Below are 16805 nucleotides of genomic sequence, written 5' to 3'. Positions count from 1 at the left end.
TAATTGGGAGGCTGAGCAGGGAGGATCTTGTGAGCCTAGGAGTTTGCGGCCGCAGTGACCTAAGATGGTGCCACTGCACTCTGGCCTAGGTGAAAGAACAAGAGCTTGGCCAGACACAGTGGCCCACGCCTGTAATCCCAGCACTTTAGGAGGCTAAGGCAGGTGGATCACCTGAGGTCGGGAGTTCGAGACCAGCCTAACCAACATGGAGAAACCCTGTCTCTACCAAAAATACAAAATTAGCCAGGTGTGGTGGCGCATGCCTGTAATCCCAGCTACTCGGGAGGCTGAGGCAGGAGAATTGCTAGAACCTGGGAGGCGGAGGTTGTGGTGAGCCAAGATCGTGCTATTGCACTCCAGCTTGGGCAACAAGAGTGAAACTCCGTCCAAAAAAGAAAAAAAAAAAGAAAAGAAAAGAAAGAGCAAGACCCCAACTCTTTATTTGTATTTTTATTTTTTGAGACTGAGTTTCGCTTTTCTCACTTAGGCTGGAGTACAATGGTGCGATCTCAGCTCACTGCAACCTCCGTCTCCCAGGTTCAAACGATTCTCCTGCCTCAGCCTCCCAAGTAGTTGGGATTACAAGTGCCCCATGCACCATCACGCCCTGCTGATTTTTGTATTTTTAGTAGAGAAAGGGTTTCACCATGTTGGCCAGGCTGGTCTCGAACTCCTGACCTCAGGTGATCTGCTGGCCTTGGCCTCCCAAAGTGCTCAGATTACAGGCATGAACCACCGTGGCTGGCCCCATCTCTTTTTTTAAAAAAAGGATATCAACATTATGGATTAATTCATTTATTCAACAGAAATTTATTGGTTCTTAGAAACATTCCACTTTCCCAACTGCTTGGAATACTTTAGTGAACAAAACTAACAAATTCCATGCTCTCCTTAGCCTCACATTTTAATGAAGCAAGACAATAAATTGAAAGCATAATCAGGAAATTACATCCTAAGTAGATAAATACTATGAAAATATACATACTTGCATACATATTTATATACATTATCAGACCAGCAACTTAGGAAGCTTCTGGTGTGGAGGGAACAGTTGGCAGAGTAATTTTCTTATGAGTCCTCATATGGCGGTGGTATGTGGATGACTGGCGGTAGCTTCTCTTACAATAGGGACATGTATAAGGCTTTTCTCCTGTGTGGATTCTCTCATGAGACCGCAGGTTGGTTTTGTGGCTGAAGGACTTTTCACACATGCTGCATGTAAAAGGTTTCTCTCCTGTGTGAATTATCTGATGCACACGTAGGTCTGATATCTGGAAGAAGCCTTTTTGACACTTGGGACAAACAAATGGCCTCTCATTCCTGTGTCTTCTCTGGTGAGCTAATAAGTGACAGAGATACTTAAAGACCTTGGGGCATTCTTCACATTTGTATGATTTTCGGACTCCATGGGATCCTTTCTGATGTACCTCACATGTGGAGTTCCCCTTATTGCTCTGGTGGGTAGGGGCAGACTCAGGGGATGACTGCTCTGGCTGAGAGATAAACCCTGCTCCCATCTCCATAGGGACACCTTGAAAAATAATTCCGTTCGTGGACCCTTCCTGGGATCTAGCAGTGTCTAGCTCTGTTCTTCTTGAATTGTATGGGTTGTCAGAAGAAACACCTCCCTCTTTAGGCCTAGGGCCATTCTCTTCCTGGATGATGATTAGAGAAACTATTGGATTGTCTTGATTAGTATTACTTTCATTTACTTGAGTAGTTTTCAAAGAACTGTTGCAGCCATCTTGTTCATCTTCACGTCCTGTGAAAATAGACACTCACTGAAGTTGTACTCAAGAAGGGGTCCACATAGAACACCCCTCAGTTGTGCAGATTCACCTGACTTACCTTGTCCTGTTTCTGAGGACGTGTCTTGGGAAGTCTGGAAGGGTGTCCCCATGTTTGCTTCTCTTGGGGTTTTGGCAGACACTTGTTTTGTGAGATGAACAATGACATCTTTTAAGGGCATATTGTCAGAAAAGAGAGCTTCCTGTCCCTGCATGTGGACATGGACCTGTAAAGAAAGCCAGATCACTGTAGTATCTGAATCTGTTGTGTAGCAGAAGACTTTTTGGAAAAGTGGCCCTTGACAGGCTCTCACAAACTCCCTCAAGTATTGGCTACCACATGTTTTGTCCACCATCTCTGGTGGTGTTATTCTTGTTACTATAAGCTCTTATGTTTAATAAAGTCACATGGACATTGAATTTACAAGTACTGAATCATTTCCCCTAGGAAGAATTCAGGGTTAGTTCCTGTGAGCTTCTGGCCACATTATTTTTGTCAATTGATCAATACATAAGTTTGTTTTATGTGTGTATATGTTCAAAGACACCTCATTTAATATATTTATTGATTAAGTCTGAACTCAGAGCATCCAACACACATATTATCTCTGTAATACATAGCAACTTCCTTGCATTTAGGAAGACTAGACAGTGTTTCAGCATTTTACTTCAGTGTCACTTTAAACAACAAAGTTATCAATAAAAAGCATAAAAGTGTGAAAATGTGCCACTAAATAGACTGTGAAAAGGACACTTATTTACACCATAGGAACCAAAATAGGAAGCAAGGTTGTGGCCTTGTTCAACCTCACCTGGAAACATGCACCTAAGGTGACTCAAATATTTTACCACTCTGCACATATCTGAAAATGATGGATAAGATGCCTCAGGTATTTATTTTAAGCTTACAAATAAATTTTAGCAATTTTGCAAATATGGGCTCTGAGAATAAGGATCTATTGTAATAGTTCTTTAGAATGTCTTTCTTGATTAGGGTTCCCTGACAGAAGAACCAGCTCTTGTCAAGACATTTCTTCCTCAACCTTGAGGTCTTCATTTAAATGTCAATTTCAGGCCGGTCTCACACCTGCAATCCTAGCACTTTGGGAGGCTGAGGCAGGCGGATCACTTGAGGCCAGGAGTTTGAGACCAGCCCAGCCAACATGGTGAAACCCTGTCTCTATAAAAAATACAAAAACTAGCCGGGATTGGTGGAGCATGCCTGTAATCTCAGCTACTTTGGAAGCTGAGGCACAAGAATGACTTGTGCCTGGGAGGCATAGGTTGCAGTGAGCCGAGATCATGCCACTGCACTCCAGCCTGGGCAACAGAAAAAAAAAAAAAAAGTCAATTTCTCTGCCATTATACAGACTAAAATTAACTTAATCAAAAATCAATATGTTTGGCTCCTATATGTCCTACAGAATAAAAAGATATATACCTTTTTGCTTTTTTTCTTGAGAACTTAGGACATTGAAGATTATCCTTTGTGAGAATGGTGGGAGAGTGTGAGCTGACTAATAACTGGACCTCCAATAGCTTCTCTAACTTCCAGACAACTCTAACTGACCGTGATTTATTTCTTACTTTCCTTTGTCCCTCATCCCAGAAGTCAGAATGCTGTACTCACTAAGGCAGGTGGATTTATGATGTCATCAGTCAGGTCTTCCATGAATCTCTCCAGGTTTTTGCCACTTGATTTCCATTTCTCTTTCACAGTGGCTTTGTCATTGCAGTGGCCACCAATCATAAACTGCTCCAGGACTAATAGAGAAATAATTTCATCCTTGCTGTGCTTTTCTGGTTGCAGCCATGAGTGAAAGATCCTATAAAGTCTTTGCAATTCCTGCCTTGCATATGAATTATTGCTGTCTTGAAATGAATTGAGCATCATTCTTGAGAACTCAGAAATCCCTTCTTCTGTCTGAACAGCAGGTCCTTGACTTCGTCGAAACTCTGAATTTTCTGATCCAAGATTATTCTCGGATGGTTCATGCTGAAATATGGTTCTTAGATCTAAAGCCATTCTTAGCAATAAATCTCAGAGAGACTTAACTTTGATGATTCAGTCCCTTGAGTCTCTAGGGATTTCTTTCAACAGTTGGTAGATTCTTTAAAACTGCAAGCTAGAAATAGAAAAGAGATAAGTAATTAATTGCACCACTGGCATAATTAAAGACAAATCAACCAAAAAGTTAGGCCTAGATGGTTCTATGGATGAATTCAAAGAAATGATTATAACTTAACATAAACTCTCCCAGAGCATATAAGAGGAAGCACTACCCACTTTAGTTACTGAGGTCAGCACTTCCTGATATCAAAATTTTACAAATACATTAAAATAATCCAAAACAAAATGTTTGAAAATCAAATCTACTCACATATACATTGCAAGTGGTGTTCATTTCTAAAATGCAGTAAGTGTGGGTTAAAATTCAAAAATCAATGCAATTTACTTCGTTAACAGGATATGGCTACAAGAATGTAATAAAATCATCTCAATGAATGCATTTAAAATGTTTAAATGCCAGTGTTTATTACTGAAAAAGGCACTTAATAGACTAGAACTATTAGGAAATATCCTTGGCTGGGCACAGTGGCTCACTCCTGTAATCCCAGAACTGTGGGAGGCCGAGGAGGGTGGATCACTTGAGGTCAGCAGTTCGAGATTAGCCTGGCCAACATGGTGAGGCGCCATCTCTACTAAAAATACAAAACTTGCTGGGCATGGTGGCTCACGCCTGTAATCTCAACACTTTGGGAGGCTGAGGCAGGTGGATCACCTGAAGTCAGGATTTCTTTTTTTTTTTTTTTTTTTTTGAGACAGAGTCTCACTCTGTCGCCCAGGCTAGAGTGCAGTGGCTGGATCTCAGCTCACTGCAAGCTCCGCCACCCGGGTTCACGCCATTCTCCTGCCTCAGCCTCCCGAGTAGCTGGGACTACAGGCACCCGCCACCTCACCTGGCTAGTTTTTTTTTTTTTTTTTTTTTTTTTTTTTAGTAGAGACAGAGTTTCACTGTATTAGCCAGGATGGTCTCGATCTCCTGACCTCGTGATCCGCCCGTCTCGGCCTCCCAAAGTGCTGGGATTACAGGCTTGAGCCACCGCACCCCGCCTCGAGGTCAGGATTTCAAGACCAGCCTGACCAATATGGTGAAACTCCATCTCTGCTAAAAATACAAAAATCAGCCAAGCATGGTGGTGTGTGCCTGTAGTCCCAGCTACTCAGGTGGCTGAGATGGGAGAGTTGCTGGAGCTGGGGAGGTGGAGACTGCAGTGAGCTAAGATCGTGCCACTGTACTCCAGCCTGGGCAACAGAGCAAGACTTCATCTAAAAAAAAAAACAACACACACACACTCACACACACACACAAAACTTAGCCGGGTGTGGTGGCACGTCCCTGTAGACCCAGATACTAGTTACTTCAGTGGCGGAGGCACGAGAATCGCTTGAACCTGGGAAGTGGAGGTGGCAATGAGCCAGGATCACGCCACTGAGTTCCTGCCTGGGTAACAGAGTGAGACTCTTTCTCAAAAAAACAAAACAAAACAAAACAACAACAACAACAACAAAAAACTTGATGTGAAAAATATTTTACAAAATAATTACAACAAAATTTATTGTTAAAAGTTTTCTGCTTCAGCTATCATCTCTATGAAACATTGGATTGCTCCCTAACCAGTGAAATAAGGAAAGAAAATATTTCAAACCTATTTATTGAGTCTTGATTTTGTTTACAAAACGTATTCAATAAATTTGGTGGGGATGTAAATCAGTTAACCTCTATGGAAAACAGATGGAGATTTCTCTGAGAACTAAAAATAGAACTATCATTTGATCCAGCTCGGTATCTACTCAAAAGAAAAGAAATGGTTATATAAAAAAGACACCTGCCCTAATATTTTGATTGCAGCACTAGTCACAAGAGCAAAGTCATGGAACCAACCTAAGAGTCTACCAGTGGTTGACTGGATAAAGAATATGTGAAATACATACCATGGAACATTATGCAGCCATAAAAAAGAATGAAATTAGTCCGTTGCAGCAACATAGATGGAGCTGGAGGCCATTATCCTAAGTGAACTAACTCAGAAACAGAAAACCAAATACCACATGTTCTCACTTATAAGTGGTAGCTAAACAGTGGGTACACATGGACATAAGGATGGAAATAGTAGATGCTGGGGACTCCACTGGGGGAGGTGGGAGGGAAATGGGTATTGAAAAATTACCCATTGAGTACAATGTTAACTATTTGAGTAATGGGTACACTAGAAGCCCGATTTCCACTAATATGCAGAATACCTTTGTAACAAACATGCGCATGTACTCCCTGAATCTAAAATAAAATAAAATATTCAACAACTAGTAGCCTACGTGAATTTAGTAAGATGTCTATTACAATGCCAATATACCAAAATGAACTGAATATTGTAATATTATGTTATCACAAACAGTTGAAATTAAAACCAAAAACCTCTTTTCACTGTGATGCCTGTAATCCCAACACTTTGGGTGGCTGAGGTGGGTGGATCACTTGAAACCAGGAGTTCAAGACCAGACTGGTCAACATGGTGAAACCCTGTCTCTACTAAAAATATAAAAATTAGCCGGACGTGGTGGTGCATGCCTGTAATTCCAGCTACTCGGGAGGCTGAGCCAGGAGAATGGCTTGCACTTGGAAGCAGACGTTGCAGTGAGTTGAGATCGGGCCACTGCACTTCAGCCTGGATAACACAGAGAAACTCCGTCTCAATGATAGAAATAGTAATCATCATCGTCATCACAATCATCATCATCAGAAAATAAAGTATTAGAAACTGAGAGTAGAAGGGTGGTTGCCAGGAGCGTGGTGGGGCATATGGGAAGATGTTGAGCAAATGGTGCAAACTTTATTTCTTTATTTTGAGACAGGGTCTCCCTCTGTCAGCCAGGCTAGAGTGCAGTGATGCCATCACAGCTTACTGCAGCCTCAACCTCCTGGGTTCAAGCGATCCTCCTGCTTTAGCTTCTTGAGTAGCTGGGACTACAGGCATGCACCACCACACTCGGCTAATTAAAAAAAAATTTTCTTTTCGAGACTTGGTCTCGCTGTTTTGTCCAGGCTGTCTTGAACTCCTGGACTCAAGTGACTGCTCCTCACTCTAGCCTTTCAAAGTACTGGGATTACAGGCATGAGCTACTATGCCTATGGCAAACTTTCTTTTATAAAATGAATATGTGGCTGGGCACGGTGACTCGCGCCTGTAATCCCAGCACTTTGGGAGGCCGAGACAGGCAGATCACTTGAGATGAGACATGGTGAAACCCTGTCTCTACTAAAAATAAAAAATTAGCCAGGCATGGTGGTGCACACCTGTAATTCTAGCTACTCGGTAGGCTGAGGCAGGAGAATCGCTTGAACCCGGGAGATGGAGGTTGCAGCGAGCCAAGATCGTGCCACTGCATTCCAGCCTGGGCGACAGAGTGAAACTCCATCTCAAAATAAATAAATAAATAAATAAATTAATTAATTAAATGTCACCATGTCATTCTCAGGCTAGGAAAAAAATGAATATTCTCTGCAGATCTGATGTACAGTATGGTGGCTATAGCTAATATATATTGTATGCTTGCAATTTGCTAGATTTTTAGTGTTCTCATGATGTAAATAAGATAATTGGCTCACGCCTGTAATCCCAGTGCTTTGGGAGGCTGAGATGGGCATATCGCTTGAGGTCAGCAATTCAAGACCAGCCTGGTAACATGGTGGATCCCCACCTCTACTAAAAATGCAAAAATTAGTTGGGTGTGGTGTCATGCACCTGTAATCCCAGCTACTTGGGAGGCTGAGGCACAAGAATTGCTTGAACCCGAGAGGTGGGGGTTGTAGTGAGCCAAGATCACACCACTATACTCTAGCTTAGGTGACAGAGCAAGACTCTGTCTCAAAAAAAAAAAAAAAAAAAAAGAAAAGAAAAGAAAAAGAAAAAAGATAACTATGTGAGGTGATGAATATGCTAACTAACTTGATTGTGGTAATCATTTTGCAATGTATACATATAAACAGAAAGAGATGTCACATTGTATACTTAAATAGATACAGTCTTTGTCAATTATACCTCAATAAAGCTAGGGAAAACAAGAAAAAGAGAAAGAAGAGAATAAAATACAAAAGACAAGCCAGAATCCATACAAATGACACCTTTCTCCGGTTGAAAACTTATTAGGCACAGACATCTGCAAGGCCACTACCAGCTACACCCACTGTGTTGTAAAAGGATACATTCCTTAGAAAACATTCTTAGTACCTTTACTGTTTGAATTTTTTTCCCGTTAACAGTTACTATTCCTTAGAACTTCACTGCTTTAACCAAAGCTACAATTTTATGTTTATCTGTTTTTTTTTTTTTTTTTTTTTTTTGAGACGGAGTCTCGCTCTGCCGCCCAGGCTGGAGTGCAGTGGCCGGATCTCAGCTCACTGCAAGCTCCGCCTCCCGGGTTCACGCCATTCTCCTGCCTCAGCCTCCCGAGTAGTTGGGACTACAGGCGACCGCCACCGCGCCCGGCTAGTTTTTTGTATTTTTTAGTAGAGACGGGGTTTCACCGTGTTAGCCAGGATGTTCTCGATCTCCTGACCTCGTGATCCGCCCGTCTCGGCCTCCCAAAGTGCTGGGATTACAGGCTTGAGCCACCGCGCCCGGCCTGTTTATCAGTTTTTTTTTTTTTTTTTTTTTTTTTTTTTTTTTTTGAGACGGAGTCTCGCTGTGTCGCCCAGGGTGGAGTGCAGTGGCCGGATCTCAGCTCACTGCAAGCTCTGCCTCCCGGGTTTTTACGCCATTCTCCTGCCTCAGCCTCCCGAGTAGCTGGGACTACAGGCGCCCACCACCTCGCCCGGCTAGTTTTTTGTATTTTTTAGTAGAGACGGGGTTTCACCGTGTTAGCCAGGATGGTCTCGAACTCCTGACCTCGTGATCCGCCCGTCTCGGCCTCCCAAAGTGCTGGGATTACAGGCTTGAGCCACCGCGCCCGGCCTGTTTATCAGTTTTTACTCCCTGTCCTTTCCCACTGATGCTTAGGATTCAGAAGTAAAACTGAGTTTGCATTGCTTGAAATTGATTTATAATCCCAAATCAGATTACCTGCCTGTACAACTATAGACACACCCTTTGGAATCCTGAATGGATAAATAATTTAATCCCTTTTCTGTTAATGTATCATAGCTATTTTTGTGGTTTTTTCCTCCAATTTTATATATGGTCAACATTTCAAAGATTTGTGCAATTTTGAAAAAAGCAAACTTCATGCCATAAAATCAGAAAATGGTGGGAGTAATACTTGGGCACACAAAAACCTAACTGATTTCTGTTAGTTAATGTTATTTCCTGCTTGTGTTAATCTCATCTGGTCTGATTAGACCAGATCTGCCACCCTGATGGCATCAGTTAATGAGGCAGAGGTGATCCTGGTAAAACCTCTTGGGAGAAAATGGAACACATTCTTGCCTTTCCCTAATCCATTTGTCATAATGCTTCCAGTCAACGTTTATAAATGCTAATTTGCTCACATCATACCCCACTCTACTCTCTGGATGGCTCCCCTTTGCCCTCAGGGAAAAGCACTGAGTCCTTGTCCTATGAGGCTTTCCTGGGCCAGCTCTACACTTCCCAAGCTCCATCTTAGGTGGTGTGGCTGGTTCTCTACATGTAAGGACATTGGTCTCTCTCCCTTTGTTTTTGTTTTTTGTTTTTTCCTGTGGAACCCATGGCTTCTCCTTCATTTCACTTCCCTCCAAACTCTCTTTTTGGATTACCCTTGCTTTCTCCCCTATGACACACAGACCACATGTTCACACTTGGAGACATGCACTCCATCCCACAGAGACAAGGCTGCAAAGTATTATGGTTTATTTCCCAGAACCTGGGAATTCAAAACAAGGCTACCGGAGTTCTAATCTGGAGTCTGGCATTTACAGACTGTGTGATGCAGGCATGCTTCCCATCAGGTCTGGGTCTGTGTCCTGGGGTTTATGATTTCTAGTGACCCTCAGCTAAATATCTCATATAATGCAATACAAAGGAATTACTAAGCTGGGCGCAGTGGCTCACGTCTGTAATCCCAGCACTTTTGGAGGCTGAAAGTGGGCAAATCACTGGAGGCCAGGAGCTTGAGACCACCCTGGGCAACATGGCAAAATCTTGTCTCCTCAAAAAATAGAAAAATTAGCCTGGTGTGGTGGTGTGCGCCTGTAGTCCCAGCTACTCAGGAAGCTAATGTGGAAGGATCACTGGAGGCTGGGGAGGCTGAGGCTGCAGTGAGCTGTGACTGGGGCTACTAAACTTTAGCCTGAGTGACAGAGACCTTGTCTCGGAAAAAAAAAAAAAAAATTACTAGAACATAAAGCGATACGATAGACTTTTCTAAGAGAAATCTTCAGTCACACCAGTCCTTTATACAATGTACACGACATTAAGCCCTTTTGGGTCAGAGCTGTTTTAACAAAAGATCATTCCCTACACCTGGGAGACCGCCATATCTCTGTACTTAGGAATTTTCCTGAAATAGCTATGCCTACATACACATGCATACACACTCAGAGACACAAAACTGGGAATTTTCCTTCCATTATGGAAGCTTACCTCCTTCTTGGTTGGCTGGGTAATCCCGGGCTGAACACTGAGCTGTTGTGTGACCGGCTTTCCACACTGAGTTTATCTGATGTGCCTCCTAAGGCTGCTCCCTTTTATAGGATCTAGAATCAGTGATTTAAAGACATGATTGGATAACACTTGTCTGTTGATTGAATTACTGATGGAATCTTCATCCAGCCACAGCTCCGTGTCTCTAATACAGTGTTAAATACCATCACTGGTCCTAGGTCAATAGGTCATAAACAAACACATTAGTATTTCTGCAGGCTAGGTGCAGCAGCTCACACCTGTAATCTCAGCATTTTGGGAGGCCGAGGCAGGCAGATCACCTGAGATCAGGAGTTCGAGACCAGCCTGGCCAACATGGTGAAACCCTTTCTCTACTAAAAATACAAAAATTAGCCGGGCATGGTGGTGGGCACCTGTAATCCCAGCTACTCCGCAGGCTGAGGCAGGAGAATCGCTTAAACCTGGGAGGTGGAGGTTACAGTGAGCCAAGATTGCACCACTGCATTCCAACCTGGGAGACACAGCAAGACTCTGAAGCCCTAGCCTGAGCAACAAAGCAAGACCCTGTCTCTACCAAAAATAATGTTAAAAATGTTAGCCAGGTATGGTGGCATGTCCCTATAGCTTGTTTGAGCCAAGGAGTTCGTGGCTACAGTGGATTATGACTGCCCCACTGAACTCTGGCCTGGGAAACGGAAGGAGACCCAGTCTCAAAAACAAACAAACAAAAAACACGCCTGTAATCCTAGCACTTTCGGAGGCCGAGGTGGGCGGATCACGAGGTCAGGAGTTCGAGGCCAGCCTGGCCAATGTGGTGAAACCCCATCTCTACTAAAAATACAAAAATTAGCCAGGCATAGTGGCACGTGCCTGTAGTCCCAGCTATTCAGGAGGCTGAGCAGAAGAATTGCTTGAACCTGGGAGGAGGTTGCAGTGAGCTGAGATTGTGCCACTGCACTGCAGCCTGGGCGACAGAGGGAGACTCTGTCTCAAAAACAAACAAAAACAAAAACACAAAATCTGCTGTTAAATGTGACAATGTCCACATTAAATGAAAATATAATAACAAACGTTATATATAACACGTTAGTCTCACAAATTCTGGTCAAGTTTTATTATAAATTACTCATACAAACATGACAAACTTTTGCTCAAACTTTTCAGTGTTCAGAGATTTATGAATTACAAGGGTGGCAGAGGGCAAGGCTAGTGCTCTGTCTCCTTCTGTGCCAGTTCCAGGCTGGTGGAACAGAGGGGGCCCAGGACCCCAGAGAAGGCATTCCTAATCCATCAAAAAGATGACAGGGGCTGAGACTAGGATTATATCAGTGGAAAGGGAGAAATTGGTACATATTTTATATTGAGAAAGCATATGATGTTTGATAGACTCTAAGGAGTTTCATCCACATTTACTCCATATAGAAAAGTATCCCTGCTCCCATCAAGAGCCAACTTTCCACTGGTGGTTTAGGTCCTGTCACCAACTGTGTCATTAAACCAACTGTGACAGGACATAAAGCACCAGTGGAAAATTGACTCTTGATGGGAACAGGGATACTTCTCTGCTACAACAATGAGAAATGGGCCGGGCGCAGTGGCTCATGCCTGTAATCCCAGCACTTTGGGAGGCCGAGGTGGGTGGATCACCTGAGGTCAGGAGTTCGAGACCAGCCTGGCCAACATGGTGAAACCTCGTCTCTACTAAAAAAGTACAAAAATTAGCCAGGCCTGGTGGTGGGCGCCTGTAATCCCAGGTACTCGGGAGGCTGAGGCAGGAGAATTGCTTAAACCTGGGAGGCAGAGGTTGTAGTGAGCCAAGATCACACCACTGCTCTCCAGCCTGGGCAACAGAGTGAAACTCCATCTCAAAACAAAACAAAACACAACAAAACAAAAACGAAAAATGTAGAGAATGTGAGTACCACTGGAGGTCAGTTGTTAATTGGGATGTGGACCGGACGCGGTGGCTCACGCCTGTAATCCCAGCAAGTTGGGAGGCCGAGGCGGGCGGATCACAGGTCAGGAGATCGAGACCATCCTGGTAACACGATGAAACCCCGTCTCTACTAAAAATACAAAAAATTAGGCGGAGCTTGCAGTGAGCCGAGATTGCGCCACTGCACTCCAGCCTGGGCAACAGAGCGAGACTCCATCTCAAAAAAAAAAAAAAAAGATTGTGGTGGGATGTCTCCTTCTGCAGTCTCAGGGAGTTCCTTGAGTAAGGAGCTGTAAGGAAAAAGTTTTGGGAAAAGCTGGCAATTTCTGTTTGGAGGAGGTTGTTGGATTTTTGAGTTCAGATATACAGCCAGTTGTTGGACATGCTGGTGTGTAACTCTGGGAGCAGTTAGACCTGGGGCATGATGACATCAGTAAGAGTGGTAATAGCATCAGGGATCATAATAACTAACCTTTAAGCAGTCAGGGCATATTTGACTCTGTTCTCAGTGCTTTCTGTACATTAGCCTATTTCCATTACAACAGTCCTGTAATGTAGATCCTAAATAACTCCATTTTAACATCAAAGTAACAGAGGCACAGAGAAGTTCAGTACCTTGGCCAGTGCTACATAGCCTGTAAGTGGCTGGGCTAGGATTTGATACCTGGCTCCAGAGTGGGACTCTGAATGCTACATTAAGGAGGCAAAGGCACACAGCCACTGTGTAAAACCAGCAGCTTTCTAGGGAATGGGCCAATGGAGGAGTGAAGGGCATGAGCAGGAGGATTTATCCTTGGGGAACACAGGTGGTGGAGGAAATGACCTGGCGATACCCCAATTTAGGCATGGAATAAACAGGCACAAAAGAAAAATAAATGTGAAAGCCACATAGTAATTTAATCAAATAAGGATATTACAAAGACAGCTATCAGATGTTTTTCTGATCAATTGGGAAGGCAGTAGTGCTGCCTTTGGTAAAAATAGATGACCTGTTTACATACAGCATCATCTCAGCTTGTGTCTGGTGAGTATCCCCGCTCCAGTGTGAGTGAGGAAAATAACCCTTGTTTCCAAGAAGACAAAGCCAATCTGCCTCAGTATGTAGGAAACAGTGATTTCAATTAGAATACAAAACAAAACAAAACAAAACAACAACAACAACAACAAAAACCTGGTAGGAAAATAAACAAAACTGTTACTTTCTTTTTTTTCTAAGACAAGTCTTGCTCTGTCGCCCAGACTGGAGTGCAGTGGTGCGATCTTCTCTCACCACAACCTCCACCTCCCGGGTTCAAGCAGTTCTCCTGCCTCAGCCTCCGGAGTAGCTGGGATTACTGGCGTGCGCCATCACGCCCAGCTTATTTTGTATTTTTAGTAGAGATGGGGTTTCTCCATTTTGATCAGGCTGCTCTGGAAATTCTGACCTCATGATCCACCCGCCTCAGCCTCCCAAAGTGCTAGGATTACAGACGTGAGCCACCGCGCCCGGCCTTGGATTAATTTTAGAAAAAGGGTGGCTTTAGGTTAAACACACATTTACAAAACAGCAATGATTCACCCAGGAGCTGACAGGTGCAGACTGATGTCAGTGAACTTGTGTTGTATGAGCTTAAAAAGAAAAAAGTAGGCCAGGCGCGGTGGCTCAAGCCTGTAATCCGAGCACTTTGGGAGGCCGAGGCGGGTGGATCACGAGGTCAGGAGATAGAGACCATCCTGGCTAACACGGTGAAACCCCGTCTCTACTAAAAATACAAAAAATTAGCCGGGCGTGGTGGCGGGCGCCTGTAGTCCCAGCTACTTGGGAGGCTGAGGCGGGAGAATGGCGTGAACCCGGGAGGCGGAGCTTGCAGTGAGTCGAGATCGCGCCACTGCGCTCCAGCCTGGGAGACACAGCGAGACTCCGTCTCAAAAAAAAAAAAAAAGTATTAAAATGTAAAATACAAAAATTGACACCAAGTGTAAACATCTTTGTGACTACAGACACTGGAGATACCAGCTGCCTCCCTGTATTTAGCAGCCTACACAAATGGTAAGGGGTGTGCTGCGGGGTGTTAGCATGCTGGAGTGGCTGGGGTGGGAAGAACCGCTGGAAGCCAAGTAGATACACTCCAGGAAAAACATCAGAACTGAAGTTACAGAAAATGGAATCCCAGTAGCACAGTGGCAGCTAGATTCCTTTTGCTTTTGTCTGTAGCTTGCATTAGCAGAGTGCAATATCCAGTTACTATCCACTTTACTTTTCTAATCGTGCAGACACCCCAAAAGGTAAAAGACCCCTATGCTTCCAGCCAGCAGCGGCTTTGCAGGACTGCCAGGCTCTCAGACCCCACATCACTTGGCCTTCTTAGTGGGGTTAGCTCCCAGAATGCGGCTAAAAGCCAGTTTTGCCCCTGGTCAGTCATGGAATAGCCCAGCTTAGCCTCACTGTTAATGAAGGACATCAATTCCACGCAGGTCTCCACGAGGAGGGGGCGCTCCACGACCAGCACGCGTGCGCTTGTCCTGGCAAAGGACTTTCCGTTTTGGCCTTTTTGACCTTGGATTCACAGAGCCTTGAAGCTTTCCATCTGGCACAGAGCTGCTGTGTTCTCATCCGCACCAGCCATCGCGTGTCGTACGAAACGGGCCCAGGGCACGTTTGTGGACCAGGGATTCCATCTGTTTACGAAGGAAAGGCGACTTCGCTTGTCCCACTGAATTCGAATCCCAAAACCTTCTCGCTTGTTGAGCGATTTAGGGGGAAACTGGAATTCCCGGCGGGAGACGGCGTGCCATCCGGGCCGCCTGCCAGCCCTGGATCGGATGAAGCCGTCTCCACCGCCGAGCGCGCCCTGCCGGTGACCGGCTCCCGCCGCCGCTTCTCACTGTCCCGGGCGCCCCTCGGCGGCAGCCGCAGCTCCGGGTCTCGCCGTCCTCCGCGGCCGCACGACTGCGCCGACTCCTCCCCCGCCGCTGGGTGCCGCGGGCGGCAACACAGAGGATTCCCTGACGGGTGCGGCGCTGGGCCCCAGAAGCCTGGAGCCGCCGCCCCGCGCCCAGCTCCTCGCCCGCCGCCAGCAGCGCCCTGGGGGTCCCGACCCCGATCCCTCACTTTCATCTATCCAGGAATTTATTTTCCTTCCTTCCCTCCCTCCCTCCCTCTCTTCCTCCCTCCCTCCGTCCCTTCCTTCCTTCCTTCCTCTTTCTTTTCCTTTCTTCTCTTCTTTTCTTTTTTCTTTTCTTTTTCTTTTTTGACAGAGTCTCTGTCGCCCAGGCTGGAGAGCAATGGCACGATCTCGGCTCACTGCAACCTCCACCTCCCAGGTTCAAGCCATTGTCCTGCCTCAGCCTCCTGAGTAGCTGGGACTACAGGTGCCTTCACCACGCCCGGCTAATTGTTTTTTGGTATTTTTAGTAGAGACGGGGTTTCACCATGTTGGTCAGGCTGGTCTCGAACTCTTGATGTCAGGTGATCCGCCCGCCTCTGCCTCCCACACTGGTAGGATTAGAGGCGTGAGCCACAGTGCCTGGCCTTCTCTAGTAATTTCAAAATCGTTTTATTACAAGTCAATAAAATGTAAACAAATTAATAAAATTTAAAACATGCAATAAAGAGGATTTGTTCAATAAAGATAAATTCAACTACCAACAGCTGTTTTTTGTTGTTGTTGTTGTTGTTGTTGTTGTTTTGAGACAGGTTCTCACTCTGTCACCCAGGCTGCAGTACAGTGGTGGGATCTGAGCTCACTGTAACCTTTGCCTCCTGGGCTCAAGAGATCCTCCCACCTCAGCCTCCTGAGTAGCTGGAAGTAGCTGGGATTACAGGCTCATGATACCACACCCAGCTAATTTTTTTTTTTTTTTAGAGACAGGGTTTCACCACGTTGTCCAGGCTGGCCTCGAACTCCTGGACTCAAGTGATCCTCCTGCCTCGGCCTCCCAAAGTAAGTGTGCCCGGCCTATAGCATTTTCTTGACATAAAGGTCTACCATTATCTTAATGGTATAGAAAAAGTGTGTGTATGTATACATAAATGTAAATATTGGGACCTATTACCTAGTAATAAAATAGAATTAGTTGAAGTATAGAAGTGAATTTTCTTTTGCCTCAGGCCTTAGCTTTAAATAACATATGGGATTCAAAGTGAAGAATAACAATGCCCGGTGGCTCACGCCTGTAATCCCAGCAATTTGGGAGGCTGAGGCCGGCAGATCACTTGAGTTCTGGATTTGGAGACCAGCCTGGGAAACATGATGAAACCCAGTCTCTACAAAAAGTACAAAAATTAGCTGGGAGTGGTGGTACACCCGTAGTTCCAGCTATTGGGGGTGAGGGTGGAGAGCAGAAAAGGGGCTAAGGCAGGAGGATCTCTTGAACCCAGGAGGTTGAGGCTGCAGTGAGCTGAGATCATGCTACTGCACTCCAGCCTGGGTGACAAATGAGACCTTAAAAACAACAACAAC

At 44.9% G+C, this 16805-nt stretch overlaps 1 protein-coding gene across 4 annotated transcripts; it reads right to left on the bottom strand.

Moving 5' to 3' along the window:
* Positions 1–794: 794 nt before the first annotated feature.
* ZSCAN4 (zinc finger and SCAN domain containing 4) lies at positions 795–15255 on the bottom strand. 4 transcript variants are annotated; one of them, XM_077980230.1, is made up of 6 exons: positions 14789–15222; positions 10407–10641; positions 6419–6515; positions 3418–3913; positions 1849–2014; positions 795–1762 (listed from the first exon to the last, which is right to left on the bottom strand). In XM_077980230.1, the coding sequence occupies exons 4-6, from the start codon at positions 3811–3813 to the stop codon at positions 1023–1025; spliced, it is 1302 nt and encodes a 433-aa protein (XP_077836356.1). In that variant the 5' UTR covers positions 3814–3913; positions 6419–6515; positions 10407–10641; positions 14789–15222; the 3' UTR covers positions 795–1022. The 4 variants fall into 4 exon arrangements, with proteins under 4 accessions (XP_077836356.1, XP_077836357.1, XP_077836355.1 ...); XM_077980231.1 differs by having other exon boundaries at positions 5785–6515; positions 10407–10519; positions 14789–15202; XM_077980229.1 differs by lacking the exon at positions 6419–6515 and having other exon boundaries at positions 14500–15255.
* Between the last annotated feature and the right edge of the window lie 1550 nt (positions 15256–16805).

The sequence above is a fragment of the Macaca mulatta genome, chromosome 19 (genome assembly GCF_049350105.2).
Source record: "Macaca mulatta isolate MMU2019108-1 chromosome 19, T2T-MMU8v2.0, whole genome shotgun sequence".
Taxonomy (NCBI): Eukaryota; Metazoa; Chordata; class Mammalia; order Primates; family Cercopithecidae; genus Macaca; species Macaca mulatta.
The sequence above is the reverse complement of the archived record's forward strand: the minus strand, read 5'-3'. Positions and strand labels throughout refer to the sequence as shown.

What these genes read in the sequence shown, in the direction of transcription:
- ZSCAN4 (XM_077980229.1), bottom strand. Translation starts at nt 3,813, where the DNA reads ATGGCTTTAGATCTAAGAACCATATTTCAGCATGAACCATCCGAGAAT. An exon ending in TCATAAATCCACCTGCCTTA is followed by an intron (nt 2,015 to 3,417) that starts GTGAGTACAGCA and finishes CTTTCTTTACAG; the next exon opens with GTCCATGTCCACATGCAGGG. An exon ending in GTCCTCAGAAACAGGACAAG is followed by an intron (nt 1,763 to 1,848) that starts GTAAGTCAGGTG and finishes CTATTTTCACAG; the next exon opens with GACGTGAAGATGAACAAGAT.